This window comes from Prunus dulcis, chromosome 5 (assembly GCF_902201215.1).
Source record: "Prunus dulcis chromosome 5, ALMONDv2, whole genome shotgun sequence".
Lineage (NCBI taxonomy): Eukaryota > Viridiplantae > Streptophyta > Magnoliopsida > Rosales > Rosaceae > Prunus > Prunus dulcis.
The window spans coordinates 13855229-13872615 of NC_047654.1; the positions used below are offsets into that span (position 1 = coordinate 13855229).

At 38.5% G+C, this 17387-nt stretch overlaps 2 protein-coding genes and 1 pseudogene across 2 annotated transcripts; all 3 read left to right on the forward strand.

The window, feature by feature from the left end:
* Positions 1–2288: 2288 nt before the first annotated feature.
* LOC117628093 (copper methylamine oxidase-like) lies at positions 2289–7948 on the forward strand. Its single transcript, XM_034360458.1, has 12 exons — positions 2289–2915; positions 3756–3865; positions 3972–4277; positions 4588–4700; positions 4790–5120; positions 5200–5415; positions 5525–5761; positions 5991–6176; positions 6678–6818; positions 6951–7219; positions 7332–7413; positions 7524–7948. Exons 1-12 carry the CDS (start codon positions 2690–2692, stop codon positions 7659–7661), a joined length of 2355 nt encoding a protein of 784 aa, XP_034216349.1. The 5' UTR covers positions 2289–2689; the 3' UTR covers positions 7662–7948.
* A 383-nt stretch (positions 7949–8331) lies between these two features.
* LOC117629087 lies at positions 8332–10883 on the forward strand (annotated as a pseudogene).
* An 842-nt stretch (positions 10884–11725) lies between these two features.
* LOC117628477 lies at positions 11726–14004 on the forward strand. Its single transcript, XM_034360944.1, has one exon. It carries the CDS (start codon positions 11949–11951, stop codon positions 13782–13784), a length of 1836 nt encoding a protein of 611 aa, XP_034216835.1. The 5' UTR covers positions 11726–11948; the 3' UTR covers positions 13785–14004.
* The last annotated feature ends 3383 nt before the right edge of the window (positions 14005–17387 follow it).

Consider the following 17387-nt stretch of genomic DNA (forward strand, 5'->3'; position numbering starts at 1 on the left):
ACCCTAATGTTTGGTCTAAGTATAGGCACGGTTCGATTAACCAAATCATGTGAGATGAACTACGATTTATTCAATGTGCCTTCTGGTTGATATAAGAGTATAATAGCTAAAAATAAATTTTAGTTATTAAAAAAGGGCTCGTCTAATATAGACTCCTATAATTTTTTATTTTCTAGACATCAACTTATTAAATTTGAAATCTATGTATAAAATTCAAATTCAAATTCAAATGCCTCGTAAGATATAAAAGGGTATAGTACTCCCACATGTTTATATTGTTGCCACCAAACTTCATATAAGTCAACCTCGTACTTTTCAAGCATGTCATTAAGTCCCTCATTTCTAATTAATACTTCCTCAAAGACTCCCTTCTTTTTTTCTTTCTTTTTTCGGGGCATTCCCTCCAATCCCTAAAATTTCGACCAATAAAGAAAATCCTTAAATTTTCAACAAATACAAAATCCTTCAACTTTCGTCCCAATAATATATTATCAATACAATATAATGTACCTACAAATTTACCTATATATCTTGTATATATCCAATATGAGTAGGTAAATTACTTTCACAATATGTCTATAAATGTGATAGCTTTAATATACCTACAATTTACTCATAATAGGTAAATTACAAGTTATATTATTGCATAATAAGAAATTATTAGGTAAATGATATCCAAAATGCGTTTATAAAAGTTGAGTATATTATTTGAATAATAAGTAAATTCATACTAGGTAGATTATTTCTCGTAAAAGAAGTAAAAGGTATGTTATTTTTTCAACATAAAATTATATGTACGCTATTATATTTATAAAATAATAAAATAATAGATAATTAATCACATGTGTACTTCATAAATAAATAAATATTTGTTTTAATTAAAAAAACAGATTTTGTATGTCAAGTCTGACTTTATTGTTAATTTTTTTAATAAAAAATCCAAATTATTCCTACATCCATTTGAAGATCTTTCCAAATTTAATGCATGTTATTAGTTACAATTCAATTAAAAATAATTTCTATATTGACTCCTACATTAATATACAAAATGCAATAATGGCTTAGTTTGGGGTATTTTAGGAATTAAAAAAGTACAATAAATTCGATTTTGTGATTAATTAGGTAATTTACCGAGTTAGATCATAGTCATCGGATTTTATTTAGAAAAAAACAAGATTTTATTCAAACAAAAATAAAAAGATGGGTTGTAGTTAGGAATTGCAACGGGTCGGGTAGGGGCCGAGTATGACAATATCATCCCCATCCCAGCTCTCCATCCCCGCCCCCATCCCCGAACCCATCCCCGTTTATTAGGTTTCGGGGAATCCCCATCCCCGTCCCCTTCCCCGTCCCCGTCGGGGGACTATCCCCCATACCCACCCCGAATCCCCAATTTTTTTGCATAAAAAAATATTTATCATACATTTTAACATTAAGTTTCATATTAACTTATCATTCAACACATCCAAATTAACTATAAAGTTCAACTCAACTATTTAAAATCACATCAATATGAAATTCCATAGAAAATTAGGAAGAATTAGGAGAGGAAGTTAACTTAGGGTTAAACATAAATATTATAATTATATATTTATTTATTTAAATATAAACATATATATTTTCGGGCCGGGTTCGGGGATGGGGACGCCAATACCATCCCCTCCCCATACCCGTCGGAGATTTTTCAAGTTCGGATATCCCCGTACCCGATATCCATTTAGACCCGAAATCTCTCCCCGTTAGAGTCGGAGACTCGACGGGGATCCGCCCCTACAGAGATTTTTGCCATCCCTAGTTGTAGTTGAGAAAAAATGACAGGTTGAGTTAAATTAACTAACTAAAAAAAATCGGTGGGGTAAGGATATAGGTAGGTGTCAAAATCTTTAGAGCAATGTATGAAAAGTTAGGGGGGTCGATTTGGAACTATTCTAAAAGTAGAAGTCCTTATACTAAAAGATACTAATCCTTTTGGTCTTATCATGCTAAATATCAAAATATACTGTTGGCCCCTAATCGATTGTCCAATTGTGAATTAACAGCAGATCTCCCTATCAACCGCACCAAGCACTTATCTCATTGGCCCCTGACGTTTTGATAAGCCGTTCAACTTTACTGTCATTTACTCTTATCTTATCCATAAAAGAAAATAAATAAAATTAATTACGGAAATACATAAAATTGGAAATAAAAAGAAATAAACGAAAAAGAGAGAGAGAGAGAGAGAAAACAAAGCACGTGGTGGCTTCCTATATATATACCCTTCCTCTACCCTCCTCACTCCTTCGTGAGCTGGCTCTGTTTCTTGTTTCGCTCAGATCACACTCTCCCTGTCTCTTCCTGTATCTCTCTCTTTCTCTGAAAACCCATGGTTAAAAGCTCGCATTTAAACCCTAGTTTCCAGCAAGTGTGAAGAAATATAAGATTTGAATTATAGAAAAAAAGAAAAAAAAAATTCTAATTCATTTCTTCTCACTCTCGCGTCGCGCTCGATCGTTTTCTCTCTGTTTCTCGTACTTTCTCCGGGTTTCTCGAACTTTCTCCGAGCTTCTCGCGGTTTGCGGTTACAGAGCGCGCGAGAGAGGGGGGAGAGGCATCGAGCATTTCAGCACCGTAGAGACTTGTGCTGTATGTCAGTAGACTGTGTAGAGACCTACTGTGGTGGAATTGGTGAGCTCGCGAACCCCTTGCAATGGCCTCAGCTTCGAAAAAAACGTCGCCTTCTTGTTGCTTCCACTCCGATTCGGCTCCCATTCCACGCGAGGCGGCGCCGGCTCCGAACGCCGTCGTTTCGGCCTCCGTGGTTCAAGATTGGACCACCATCGCGGGTTCCGAGGATCGGCGCGATGATCAGCGACCCAAAAAGATAGCGATGGCGTCCTTGATTACCGAACCGTCCGCCAATGCATCCACCACTGGTATATTTACATTTCTTATTACGTGGTATTGATTCTTTAACTAATTGCTTAACATACCCATGATATTTGAAAATTTGGAATTTCTAGTGATCAGTGTGATTGATATTCGCTTATGTAAGTGGTTTTCTGTTTTATTTATTTTTCTTTAATGTTTGCAAAGCTGTTGATATGTCCTTTTCGTTTCTAAATTTGGTGAGACTCGTCTTTGTGGTATCCTTTTTATTAATTTGTCTTGTGTGCTGCTTGGAGCTAAGAATGCTGGAAATAAAACCAAAAGAGAAAAAGTGAAATTTATATGAAAATACAGGGAATCAATGCTAAAGAGAAAGATAGAGTAAGACAACCGAATCTCAAATGGAGAACAATCTAATTTCTTTTTAAAGTTTTAGTAGATTAATACGAAGTAGCCTAAATTTGAATACTCTTTACAGAAAATAAATCAATAAAGTAGGAACTTGTTTCAAGATCGTTAATTTCTTGAATGCTGGATATCTTTATTTAAATTGCAGACCATAATCAATTGGGAAAAGAGGGAAAATAATTCAAACCACAAGAATATCTGGATGTGATAGAAAATGTTTGATTTTGATGAGCTCCTTTGTTTTTCTATAATCTCTAAGCACAGCCTTAACTTTTATTTACTAAAATAAAATTTTCCTACACACTTTTCACACACAGATATAACTTCATAGAATTTCTAATGTAAACCTGAGGACTGTAGCATCTTATTGCAATAATTTTCCTCTTCAAAGAATAAATCGTATGCTGCCTGCTTTTTTGAAGTTCTTTTTTATACTGACAGTTTCTGTTTCACTTGGTTGGTCAACTAATGTGGTGTAGGCATCCCGATCATGCTTAGGCCTCAAACAAGGCATCCACTGGACCCTTTATCTGCTGCCGAAATCTCCGTGGCAGTGGCAACCGTCAGGGCTGCTGGAGCCACACCTGAGGTTGTTATTTTCACTGTTGACTTGTTTCTTTTTGCATTTTTAAAAAGATAAATAAAATTCTTATTTGGTTGAAGTGGTTGGCTAAGTAATATTTTCGGCATGCCAGGTTAGAGATAGTATGCGTTTTGTTGAAGTTGTTCTACTGGAACCAGATAAACACGTTGTAGGTTTAGCAGATGCGTACTTCTTCCCCCCTTTCCAACCATCATTGCTTCCCAGAACCAAAGGTGGACCTATAATCCCGACTAAGCTTCCCCCAAGGCGAGCTAGGCTTGTTGTGTACAACAAAAAGTCTAATGAGACAAGCACATGGGTTGTTGAGCTGTCAGAAGTGCATGCAGCCACTCGAGGTGGACATCACAGAGGAAAAGTAATATCCTCACAAGTTGTTCAAGATGTCCAGCCTCCCATGGTATGCCTTTTCTGTGTTTCTTGTTATATATAAACTTGTTTGTACTTTTGTATGACCTGAGTTCTTTTGTTAATTAAAGATTACTACTTGATGTTCTTTAATTTGATTTTTTGGATTCTCAGCTATAGAAAAATACCAGGAATGAAAGAATAGGTGTCAAATTTGTAGATTTTGTTATTATTGATACACACGTTGTTTGAGTTTCTGACTGGAATTTGCTAAAAGACTCACATGTATGCTAAATTTCATGTAGTTGCATAGTTCTATGATGTTTTGGCATTAAGTAATATCTTGTTTTCCGGAACTTCAGGATGCTGTGGAGTATGCTGAATGTGAAGCTGTTGTGAAAGACTTTCCTCCATTTAGAGAGGCTATGAAGAAGAGGGGTATTGAAGATATGGACCTTGTGATGGTTGATGCCTGGTATGTAATATACATTTAGTGCTCCAGTACAGGTAGAAAGTCATCAGGTTAATCAGTGAGTTATAATTTGGTGTACATATATGCTGCAGGTGCGTTGGTTACCATAGTGATGCTGATGCTCCCAGTCAAAGGCTTGCTAAACCACTTATATTCTGTAGAACTGAGAGTGACTGCCCAATGGAAAATGGTTATGCACGCCCAGTTGAAGGCATCTATGTACTTGTTGATATGCAAAACATGGTGGTGGTAGAGTTTGAAGACCGTAAGCTTGTTCCTCTACCTCCAGCTGATCCATTGAGGAACTATACTCCTGGTGAAACAAGAGGTGGTGTTGATAGAAGTGATGTGAAACCTTTACAAATTCTTCAGCCTGAAGGTCCAAGCTTTCGTGTTAATGGGTACTTTGTGGAGTGGCAGAAGGTAAATTTTAAGTTGTTTCCTTATCTCTTTATTTATTTTTATTAAATTCAGAATGTCAACTAAATATTCTGGTTGGCAGTGGAATTTTCGTATCGGATTCACTCCTAGGGAGGGACTGGTTATATATTCAGTGGCATATGTTGATGGCAGTAGAGGACGAAGGCCTGTAGCCCATAGGTTGAGTTTTGTGGAAATGGTGGTGCCATATGGCGATCCAAATGACCCGCATTACAGAAAAAATGCTTTTGATGCTGGGGAAGATGGCCTCGGTAAAAACGCACATTCTCTCAAGAAGGTTTGAGGACTAATTCTTGGCTCAGTTTTGCTATATAAATGTTTTCTTAGTGTCTTCCATTTTCCCGTATTTAATACTCCTTGCTGGCTGAAATGGAACTCTATTGCAGGGGTGCGATTGTTTGGGGTATATCAAATACTTTGATGCACATTTTACAAATTTCACTGGAGGTATTGAAACTACTGAAAATTGTGTATGCTTGCACGAAGAAGATCATGGAATTCTGTGGAAGCATCAGGACTGGAGAACAGGCTTAGCAGAAGTGCGCAGGTCAAGGCGGCTAACAGTGTCATTTATATGTACTGTGGCTAATTATGAGTATGGATTCTTCTGGCACTTTTATCAGGCAAGTTTCACACCATATTATTTGTTCGAATAATACCTTTCTTGTCCTCTTGGATAAGATCAAGTTAGTGTCGCATCCTTTTGAGTTTCATTGAACTTGCCAAATATCCATTTTGAACTGGAAGACTGAAGAAAATTTCTATTGAATAATTAATTAGATTCCCTTTACTTATTTTATGAATCTTTGTCAACTGTATGATGTGAACATGCCAATATCATGCTGTTTGCAGGATGGGAAGATTGAAGCTGAAGTTAAACTTACAGGAATACTCAGTTTAGGAGCATTGCAACCTGGAGAAGTTCGAAAATATGGTACTGTTATTGCACCAGGGTTATATGCACCAGTTCATCAACATTTTTTTGTTGCTCGTATGGATATGGCTGTTGATTGCAAACCTGGGGAAACTTACAATCAGGTATGCTACTTAAAAAGTCTTACAATCAAGTTTCTGCTTTAGGCTTTAGACTTTTTTTAATTTATTATTTTTTGGTCTTTTGTTTTCTTTGGCAAATGTGCTTTGGCCAAGTGCATGGAAAAGCACATTACAACTCCGATTTTCAGTCCAACACATGGATGTTTGAATTTATGTCTTATTGTAAAGCATCTTATTCTGTCGAAACTCTGTATCCCTCCTCCAAACCTGAAAGTCTAGGATGTGAAGTAGGAAGATATGATCCATCTCCTGCTCTTATTGGCTGCTTAATTTCTAGAACTACTCTCAAGAACATTTTGAGATTTTTATTTATAGGAATGGAGAATGAATAAGAACTTCTTTCCTCGTTTTGGCTCCTGGTCGTAACATTTTCTTACTCAACCTTAGAGTTAAGTTATTTTTATATGTGGACTTAATCATTACTGATAGAACCAACATGTTTTTTCTTCCATATTACTTCTTTTTCCTTATTATTTATTGTAGGTTGTGGAGCTGGACGTAAAGGTTGAGAAACCTGGGGATAATAATGTCCACAGCAATGCATTTTATGCTGAAGAGACACTTCTCAGGACTGAATTGCAAGCAATGCGTGACTGTAATCCTTTGACTGCTCGCCATTGGATTGTAAGGCATCCTTACCATGATTTTGCAACTGGTCCTGCTTAATGATTTTCTCCCTTGTTTAAGATATGAATGTGTGGTGTGATTCTTGTGTCCAGTCATGCTCATGCTGATTGAAATTTGTTTGTGGTCCAGGTAAGGAACACGCGAACTGTTAACAGGACTGGACAGTTAACAGGCTACAAGCTCGTACCTGGTTCAAACTGTTTGCCATTAGCCGGTTCTGAGGCCAAGTTTTTGCGAAGAGCAGCATTCTTGAAACATAACCTTTGGGTTACACCATATGCCCAAGATGAGATGTTTCCTGGAGGAGAGTTTCCAAACCAAAATCCACGTGTCGGTGAAGGATTGGCCACATGGGTTAAGAAGAACCGATCTCTGGAAGAAACTGATATTGTTCTTTGGTCAGTGTAACTCCTCTCTTGGTTTTCCCATGTCGATATCAATAGTTTGCCTTTGTATATGTAACTGTTTAGTATGGTAGAGGTTAACAAGTAACCGTGATGATGATCGCAGGTATGTTTTTGGAATAACACACGTACCACGATTGGAAGACTGGCCTGTCATGCCGGTGGAGCGCATTGGGTTTATGCTCATGGTAGTCATCGGATTAACCTATTAACCTTCGCTAAGCAGTTCAATTTAGCGTATGATTTGAGCTGGCCATCAGTTTGTGATTCTTGGTTTGTTTGATGTTTGTGGTTGCAGCCTCATGGATTCTTCAACTGCTCTCCAGCGGTGGATGTTCCACCTAGTGCATGTGAATTGGAGGCCAAAGACAATGATGTAAAAGACAATGGGGTAGCCAAGCCAATTCCGAATGGCTTGCTAGCAGCAAAGCTTTGAAGCCAAAAAAGAAAGAGAAAAAAAATACTGTCATCTGTCTCTTCCAATACATTTCAATCGGTCTTTTTGGAAACAAGTTCACTATTCCCACTTCCAATTTCAACTGGGCGCGCAGAAAACATATAGCCTTTGTTTGGTCTTTTTTTGCTATTCAGACACGCTTTCTGTGAATCGAGCTAGATTTCTTGTTCATTTTTAAAATTGTTTTTCGATTTCATACTTTTTAATGAGACCCCTCCTTTATGCTTTGCAACGGTTTCGCGGCAACTCACATTAAGCTTCTAACACGAAACATAAAAGAAAGAAGGGCTCTCCATCTTCTTCATATACTACACTTGAATTCCACTTCACATTCACAATCATTGATCAAATTCATGAGATTCATGACAACTCTTCTTCTCATTTTATTCTATTATGTTTTTGGGAAAAGTCTGACCACGAGACCTGGGTCTCTTCATGGTTCTGAAAGATGCATATTTTATCAAGGAATATGAAAAGAAAAATAAGTATATTTCCTAATAGCCCAAAACACCAAAAAACCTAAAGAATCAGAAGTATGAGATTTTGCCCATGAGTCAAAATGATTGAAGTGAAAAATGGATTAACTTTACAATGCCACAATTTGCTTAACCATGACTAGTGCCAAGGATGGCAGAAAAACTTATATGAAATGGGAATAGCGCTATTTTGCTCTCCCCGGCCAATCACGCTATGCCAATTGGAATGGCATAGTGTGATTGACAGATATCCCAAAACAGTGCTCTCTCTCAATGAAAGGGGACTGTAGGGTACCTTAAAAGGCGTCCCTCAAATAAAATTATTTGAGGGAACCCTATATATATATATATATATATATATATATGGTTTATTTATTTATTTATAGTTTATTTAATTTGGCACTTGAGGATGCTGCGGAGTATGTTGAATGTGAAGCTGTAGTAAAAGACTTTCCTCCATTTAGAGAGGCTATGAAGAACAGGGGCATTGAAGATATGGAGCTCGTCATGGTTGATGCCTGGTATATAATATATGTAATTAATCTAGATTTAGTGGTCCTGTATGGTAATTAGGAAGAATGCATGCCAACATGTTAATCTTTGGTGGAGGGGTGTTGGTTATTATAGTACTGCTGATGGTCCAGAGCGAAGACTTGCTAAACCACTGATATTCTGTAGAACTCAGAGTGAGTGTCCAATGGAAAATGGCTATGCACGCCCTGTGGAAGGCCTCTATATACTTGTTGTTGTTGATATGCCACCGCAAGCTTGTTCCCCTACCTCCAGCTGATCCATTGATTGAGGAACTTCACTCCTGGTGAAACAAGAGGCGGCGTTGATCGAAGAGACGTGACGCCTTTACAAATTCTTCAGCCCCAAGGTCCAAGCTTTCGTGTGAATGGCTACTTTGTGAAGTGGCAGAAGGTAAGTTTTGAACATTACTTCTAGTTAAGATGCACTCAATTTTGATGATTTGGTTTCTTAAGCTTATTATATCTTCTTGTTTATTTATCAAATTTGGCAGTGGAATTTTCGTATCAGGTTCACTCCGAGGGAGGGACTGGTTTTATATTCTGTTGCATATGTTGATGGTAGTAGAGGAAGAAGGCCTGTAGCTCATAGGTTGAGTTTTGTGGAAATGGTGGCGCAGTATGGCGATCCAAATGATCCACTTTACAGAAAAAATGCTTTTGATGCTGGAGAAGATGGCCTTGGTAAAAATGCATCTTCTCTAAGAAAGGTTTGAAGAAGACTGATATCAATTATTCTTGGCTCATTTTCATTCCAATTGCATGTGTTGGGCTAAAACTAATGAATTTTGAAACAGGGTTGTGATTATCAGGTTATATCAAATACTTTGATGCCCATGTTACAAATTTCACAGGAGGCGTTGAAACAATTGAGAATTGTGTTTGTTTGCACGAAGAGGATCATGGGATTCTGTGGAAGCACCAGGACTCGAGATCAGGCTTAGCTCAAGTGCACAGCTCAAGAAGGCTAACAGTGTCTTTTATGTGCACTGTGGCCAACTATGAGTATGGATTCTTCTGGCACTTTTACCAGGCAAGTTTTTTAATTGGTTAAAATTTGTTTTCTCAATGCCAGCTTGTTGGCTGCCAAGCAAGTCATTGCATTGGTTTTTGCAGGATGGAAAAATTGAAGCTGAAGCTAAACTCACAGGAATTCTCAGCTTAGGAGCATTGCAACCTGGAGAAGTTCGAAAATACGGTACTGTGATTGCACCGGGCCTCTATGCACCAATTCATCAGCACTTTTTTGTTGCTCGTATGGATATGTCTGTTGACTGCAAACCTGGCCTAGCTTACAATCAGGTACATATATTTTTATCAGTATATTATATGCTGCTTAAACTATCTGTTATAGTTTATTTTTCCCTAATTATTTACTAATTCTAGGTTGTGGAGGTGAATGTTAAAGCAGAGCAATCTGGGGAGAAAACTAATGTCCACCACAATGCATTTTATGCTGAAGAGACACTTCTCAGAACTGAAATGCAGGCAATGCGTGACTGCAATCCTTCGACTTCTCGCCATTGGATTGTAAGGCATCCTTCGTTACAAGATTTGATTTTGCAGCTGGTTCTTCTCCTGCACATTTAATTAGCTAATGTTAATTAATGATTAACTTAATTATATGATCGATCCAGGTGACTGGAGAGTTGACAGGCTACATGCTGGGGCCTGGTTCAAACTGTCTGCCATTTGCTGGTTCTGGGGCCAAGTTTTTGAGAAGGGCTGCTTTCTTGAAACACAATCTTTGGGTTACACCATATGCATGCCATGAGATGTTTCCTGGAGGGGAGTTTCCTGAGCAGAATCCGTGCTCGGGGAAGGATTGGCTACATGGGTTAAGCAGGATCGGCCTCTTGAAGAAACTGATATTGTTCTTTGGTAGGTTGGTTATGGTTAGTTTGCATTGTTTGTTTGTTAATGAAGCAATGGTGATAAATATTTGGAAAAACACATGTTGCTCGGCTAGAAGACTGGCCTGTCTTGCCAGTGGAGCGCATTGGTTTTATGCTCATGGTATATTTATTCACCCCATTAATTAATCTTGACATAAGATCAATTTAACCTCTATATATTTTGTGCGGGTGCATCCTCATGGATTCTTCAACTGCTCTCCTGCGGTGGATGTTCCACCTAGTCCTTGTGAATCATTGAATGCCAAGCCAACTCAGAGAGGGTTGTTACGAAAGCCTTGAAGAGGTGCGATCAAATGAGTTTGTTAGAGCATCTCTAATGGATGTGTCAAACCTGCTACATAAATATTTATAAAATCTCACATCACTCTAATTGATGTGTTAAAGCTTATGTGGAATGAAGGCTGGAGGTTGATATGTTATTTTTGACATCTCAAAAGCAAGATGTCAAATGAATATTTTATTATTTTTTCTTTTCTTTTCTTTTTAAGTAAAAATGAATCAACACTAAAATATAATAAAATAATAATTTAATTTGACACATCGAGTGAAGTGTAAAGCTGTGTAAGATGTTAAATTGCCACATCAGCCATCAAATTTAAATTTGATGTTTGATATTTGATATCTCCCTTGGAGATACTCTTAGATGTGGGTTAAGACAGCTGGCCGTATGTCTGTTTCCTTGCACCCAAATTGAATCCTCCTTTCCGTATAATAGAGTAGTTTCAAATATTGTTTTGTCATAAATAAAAAAAAACAAATGAGGTTATTGATGTTTTCTAATTTCAATTTAAATGAAATTGTTATTTGCACTATATAACTACTTATAAATTATGAATAACAACTCTTATTTATTTTGTTATTTATTTTGAACAAACGATATGCTGCACAGTCACATGCCACATTACATTTTGTGGCTAAAATTTGGGGAAAAAAAAGGTTTAGAAATGTGGAAATATGAGTCATCAAACAAACGACCAATAAATCATCGAAACCCCCAATTATTATTTAATTCAATTTCGATTCCTTATCCACATCAAACATATTATATTCTCCCATAAATAATAAATAAAATAAAAAAAGAATTTTTATTTTTAGTTTTAAAAGAAAGAGGAAATTTTATCCCAATTTTAAAAGGCAAAAATAGAATCACATTCACAAGCATCCATGGCAGCATGGCGTCTCGTCGATTATTCTTTTCTGAAATTGTAGCCGCGTGGGCGTGGCCGGCACAGATCCTGAGACCCAACAAAGACTGCAGTTTCTTGTCGTCCTAGATTTTCTGCTTTTCTTCTGGTCGTCGTCGTGTCTCCTCTGTCTGCAAAAACAAGTCAGTCTTCCACTTTCATGGCTGCCCCGGAAAATGACGAAAAGAGCCTTCACCAGGAGCTCTCGCTTATCATCCTACTCGCCGATCGGGTCATCAAATCGGCCCAAGAGGCCGAGTGCTCCAAGCTGGACTGCGCCGACCTCGCCAAGCAAGTCGACCGCCTCTCCCAGATGCTCCGATCCACCGTCCGAATCGCCGCCACCACTCAGTCCCTCTACGATCGACCCGTCCGCAGAATTGTCGCCGACGTGGCGAAGAACCTCGACCGGGCTTTGACTCTGGTCCGGAAATGCAAGCACAGTGGGGTCCTCAGACAAGTCTTCTCCATAACCACCACTGCCGATTTCAGGAAAGTCTCGAACCTTCTGGAATCGTCCATCGGAGACATGAAGTGGCTTCTCTCCGTGTTCGAGTCTGACGGCGCCAACCTCTCCCTGCCTCCGATCGCCAGCAACGACCCAATTCTCAGCTGGGTCTGGTCTTACATAGCCACTATCCAAATGGGTCAACTCAGAGACCGAATCGACGCGGCTAACTCGCTCGCTTCCCTGGCTCGGGACAACGACCGAAACAAGAAGATAATCGTCGACGAAGGTGGCCTGACGCCGCTGCTAAAGCTTTTGAAAGAAGGGTCTTCCCCTGACGCCCAAGTTGCGGCGGCCAATGCTTTGTTTCATATCGCTACTGATCTAGAAAGGGTCCGAATTATCATCGATTTAATGGGAATTTCGGTTGTTGTTTCGGTTTTGGGTGATTCGCCGATGCGGGTTCAGACTTCCGTGGTGAAATTGGTGTCGGAAATGGCGGGGCTTGACCCGGTTGCGCAGGAGGAGTTTGGTAGGGAGAATGTGACGAGGCCTTTGGTGTCTTTGTTGTCCATGGATACGGTTCTGGATGATCCGAAGGTGCAAACGGGTAAGCCTAGCATTCATAATCTTGTTCAGATTAACAAAGAGTTAGCTGTAAAGGGTTCAAATCCCAATAGTCGTTCGTCGTCATTTTCGAGTCATTATCATTCAGATGGTAGTAGTAGAGGGGCGCATTATAGGAAAGAGAGGGACAGAGAGGCTGAGTCCCCTGAGGTGAAGCTTGAGCTCAAGGTTGGTTGTGCCGAGGCTTTGTGGAAATTGTGTAAAGAGTGCTTGTTGAATAGTAGAAAAGTTACTGAGACTAAAGGGTTGATTTGTTTGGCAAAGATTATTGAGACGGAAGTAGGGGAGTTGCAGCTGAACTGCTTAATGACTGTGATGGAAATAGCCGCAGTGGCTGAGTCCAATCCCGACCTTAGAAGAGCGGCCTTTAAGCCTACCTCTCCGGCTGCAAAGGCGGTTTTGGATCAGCTTTTGAGAGTGATTCAAGAAGAGAGTAGTCAAGAATTACAAATTCCTGCCATTAAGGCAATTGGATCGTTGGCAAGAACATTTCCTGCTAGGGAAACCCGAATCGTTGGTCCCTTGGTTGCCCGGCTTGGCAATGGGGATGTGGATGTGGCAACTGAGGCTGCTATTGCATTAGGGAAGTTTGTGAGTACGGACAATTTCAATTGTGTGGAGCATTCGAAGACGATCATTGAGTTTGATGGGGTTCCTTCTTTGATGAGATTGTTGCGGACCACTGATCGAATCAACGAACAGGGTCACGTCAACTGCTTAGTATTACTATGTTATCTAGCATTGCATGTTGGCAATAGCAAGGCTCTTGAACAAGCACGAGCATTGAATACTCTTGAGGGGGGAGCTCGTTCTGTTGTAGCTCAGTATCCTGATTTGAGGGATTTGTTTGCCAAATCCATGCACAATCTCACTCTTTATCAGGCTGGAGCTCATCCCCACAGGCAAACCTACATACCCTAGATTGCCGCAGTTTTAGTCATGTGAGTTTATCCTGTATTTGTAACATAGAGAACAACAAATTGGTTCCTTGCCAACTAATGAAACCCAAAATTTAATGGTGTCGGAAATAGTTGTTTTGTAATATAGATTGATCGTCATTGCACTGTGCTGTTGTCTTTGACTAGATGAGTGGATGTTAAAGGTATCTTCATGTTTTAATAAAGCATTGAATTTTTGTCTCTCCCTGTCTTCTAGCCCTTTGAATGCATGTTCATTTCTGATATCTCTAACATTCAGCACAATAGAAAATCCCCTTGCAGTAACATAATCTGATATACTTAGGTATGCCCTCGTTTATGTGGAGCTTCTCAGTAAGTCATATACATAGGTAGGCCCTCGTTTATGTTCAACATGTTTTATGCTCTGTTGTCCGTGCAATTTTCCTATACCATTGTGCTATATTAATCTATATTCCAGACATCATCCTATCTAATATGTTTGCTTTAGTTATTGGTGTATAATTATTGCTTCATTGGATTTCACTTAGGGTGAGGACCGACCTATTTTCTTGCTCAAAAATTACTAATTTTTTGTTTCATTTTGTTGCGTCATATCGCAGTTTTCACGAGTATTAGTCAAATTTTTCTGCCTTAATTTGTTATTTTCAATTATTGGAATTTTCATCCAATAGGACCTCCTCTTTCTGATCATCCTTGGAAGGAACCTGATTTAACTGCCTAAGGCACAACTTTTTTGAGATAACTAAAGGTGCCTCCTTTGCCAAGAGCTAGTAGGGAACTTTAAGAATAAGAAGAGATGATGAAGTTGCCTTGGTTGCAGCATTCATGGCAGATTGCGATGACAGAAGCTTGCAAAAATTTGTAGTTCATGAAGAAATTACCCAACATGTTCAGTTTGACGAAAGCCAACTATGCTCTTGTTTGTTGTCTGGGCTTCATGTCTGCAGTTAGTTTCGATGCTAGTATTGTCTTCCATCCGAGGCCGGCAGCTGGCATTTTTCAGGCAGGCAGACTGTTGATTACAATTGGTTTGGTGGTGCAAACAGAAAACACAACCACACACATATCAATGTGGAGCTTTAACTTGAATGAATCAAAGGATGTTTCTGTAAGTCACAAGAGTGGAGGATATTGGGTTTTCAAGGATTGGAGAGAACATCAATACTCTTGTCAAGAATCTGCATATTTCATTTACAAATTGTGCTGCTCCTCAACTTTTAACGTTTTTCAATGTTCTATTTGTAGATTGTATATCTCCCAGTGAGGAATCTGCATAATTTTTCTGTGCTCGAATATGTCATGAATCGGGTGAATGATCTTAGAACTTCGTCATGTGTGTATAGAACTGGTTTTTTTTTTTTTTTTTTTTTGGGCCAATTGGCTTGCTTTCTAAGATCCATAATCCATAAGACTTGATAAAAGGAAATAGAACAAGATTAGATCAGTTGTCTCCTATTACTTCCTGACCAAGCGACATGTCAATTCCGCGGTATGAGAAAAGCCACACACGCTTCAAACTGAATATTTTGCAACTTTCTACACTTGCAGGAGAGCAGGAAGGTAAAAACAACGAGTGTTAAAGCCATTAGCCTAACATTATAAACAAGACGTATCGTTTTGAATCAACAACATTAGTAAAACAGCATGTAATGTCCATAAGATTGCTCAAAACTGCATCTCAACGACGCATCCTTTCGGAACTCGCCCCCAGCAATGGCTATCTAGCAGGCAGAAGTTTAATTAAAAATAACGAAAAGGACATGAATTCTAGTTGCAGCTGTTCCAGACTTGTGCCTACCTACTTTGTCTAAAGTCTAAACTAAGCCATGCCAATTCCACAAAACTCAAATTCTAACTGAGAGGGACAGCTATTCTAACCAACCTCTAATGCAAGAGCAAACAATCATCAAGCATGTCCTCAGTTGCTTCTTTGATTCAAACCACGAAAGAGGCAACCAATAGAGACATGAAACCACTTTCTCAGCCTCAGTCAGATGTATAAATAATTGCAGCTTAATTATCTTTGATCACAAGCTATATATCATTCATGAAGCTTTCAAATTAAGCAACCAAAAACACTTTATTATCCCTCTAAGTTTCTTAGCTCTGTTTGCTGTCAATGTTTAAATGTCATTATTAGTACTGAGGGCCAAACTGCAAATTATGCAGTCTATGTATTACATACATATATGTATATATACAGTTTTTCTCTCATCCGAACATAACAGGGAGGAAAGTAAGTAGGGGTAGTAAAAAATACATGACGTCCGCTGGGTTAATTTGTAACTTCATTTTAAGCATCAATCATTGTCCAATTAGTAATGTATATGCTGTACGCAAAACTGACCAGACTGGCTTGGTCAGCAGACTACGTTTTCAAAATTTTAAAATATTTTGTGCATCAGAATTCAAATATTGGTCCTCCAAAATCTTAAGTAGCTAGCTGGGCATCATAACTTGTGCCAAAACAGGCCAATCAAGTGGTAGGAGCTCAAAAGAGCTGGCTGGTATACGCTTTGCTCTCTGCCTTTTTTTTTTTGTTTTTGCTCTGCAGAAATCAAACCATCTGAATGTTAACATGTTCCATGTGATATTGACTCAAAAACAAAACTTGTTGAAAGAAAAGCTCCGTTGTCGGTGCCGCCTTGTATTTTTGGTCTGTCTCAAAGAGCTCATTAGCTAAAAGGCTTACCGAGACCAGTCCAACTTTTCCAACACCCTTGTTTTGTTTGACTAAAATAAACCCTTTTCATCTTTACTTGGGAAGACTATCTTCTTTTTCTTTTTGGTTCATGCATTCAAATTTATATGCTTTTGACCCCCCTCATGTCGGTTCACTTGAGCTTTGTGTTTTTTGCATGCATATACATATAATTGTAATAAAAACCAGGAAGAGGTTAATTGTAATTTAATTTTATTGACTTCTTCTCTTAAGTCATTTGATTTGATTTGTTAATCACAGACGTAAAAATTCATTAATCACAGATGTTGAGATCAGGAGTCTAAAGCAAGCAACTCAAAGCCATGAATTTTTTATGATAACTGATGTTTAGTTTGTATCAAATTCAATAACTGTCGCCAATGAGGGTGATCTTTTTTTCTTTTTTTCCATGTTTGGAATTAAGGGAAGGTCCAGAGTCTGTTGGTGTGAAGACTTTGAACACAGTATACTGTAATAGGTACTTTCAAAGTGGTTTTCATTTCCTATAAAACGATCTCACCTCTCTGTAAAGCAAAATGAAAATGACCTTAATTAACATGCATTTTAAGTAATTAAACACTAAATTTAGTTCCGATTTGGAGCTATTTGTCAAATTGCTGGAACTCAATCTATATGGTGATCATTTTCAGTGACCCACCAAAGGGTATATGATTGAGTACTTGTAATTCGGTCTGGCGTATGGATAAGAATTTTAGGGTTGAGGTATCTTTTGTACCTACAAAAATGATAGGAAAGAAGACTACATATAATTACTTGAGAAGGGCTCTTGAGCTCTACATTGTTTTGGCGACTGCCTTAAAGTATAATGTACCTGCAGGCATATATGTTTCAAAGTCAAAATCAGCCCATGCATGGGCTCCATGCATATGCACGACCTTGAAG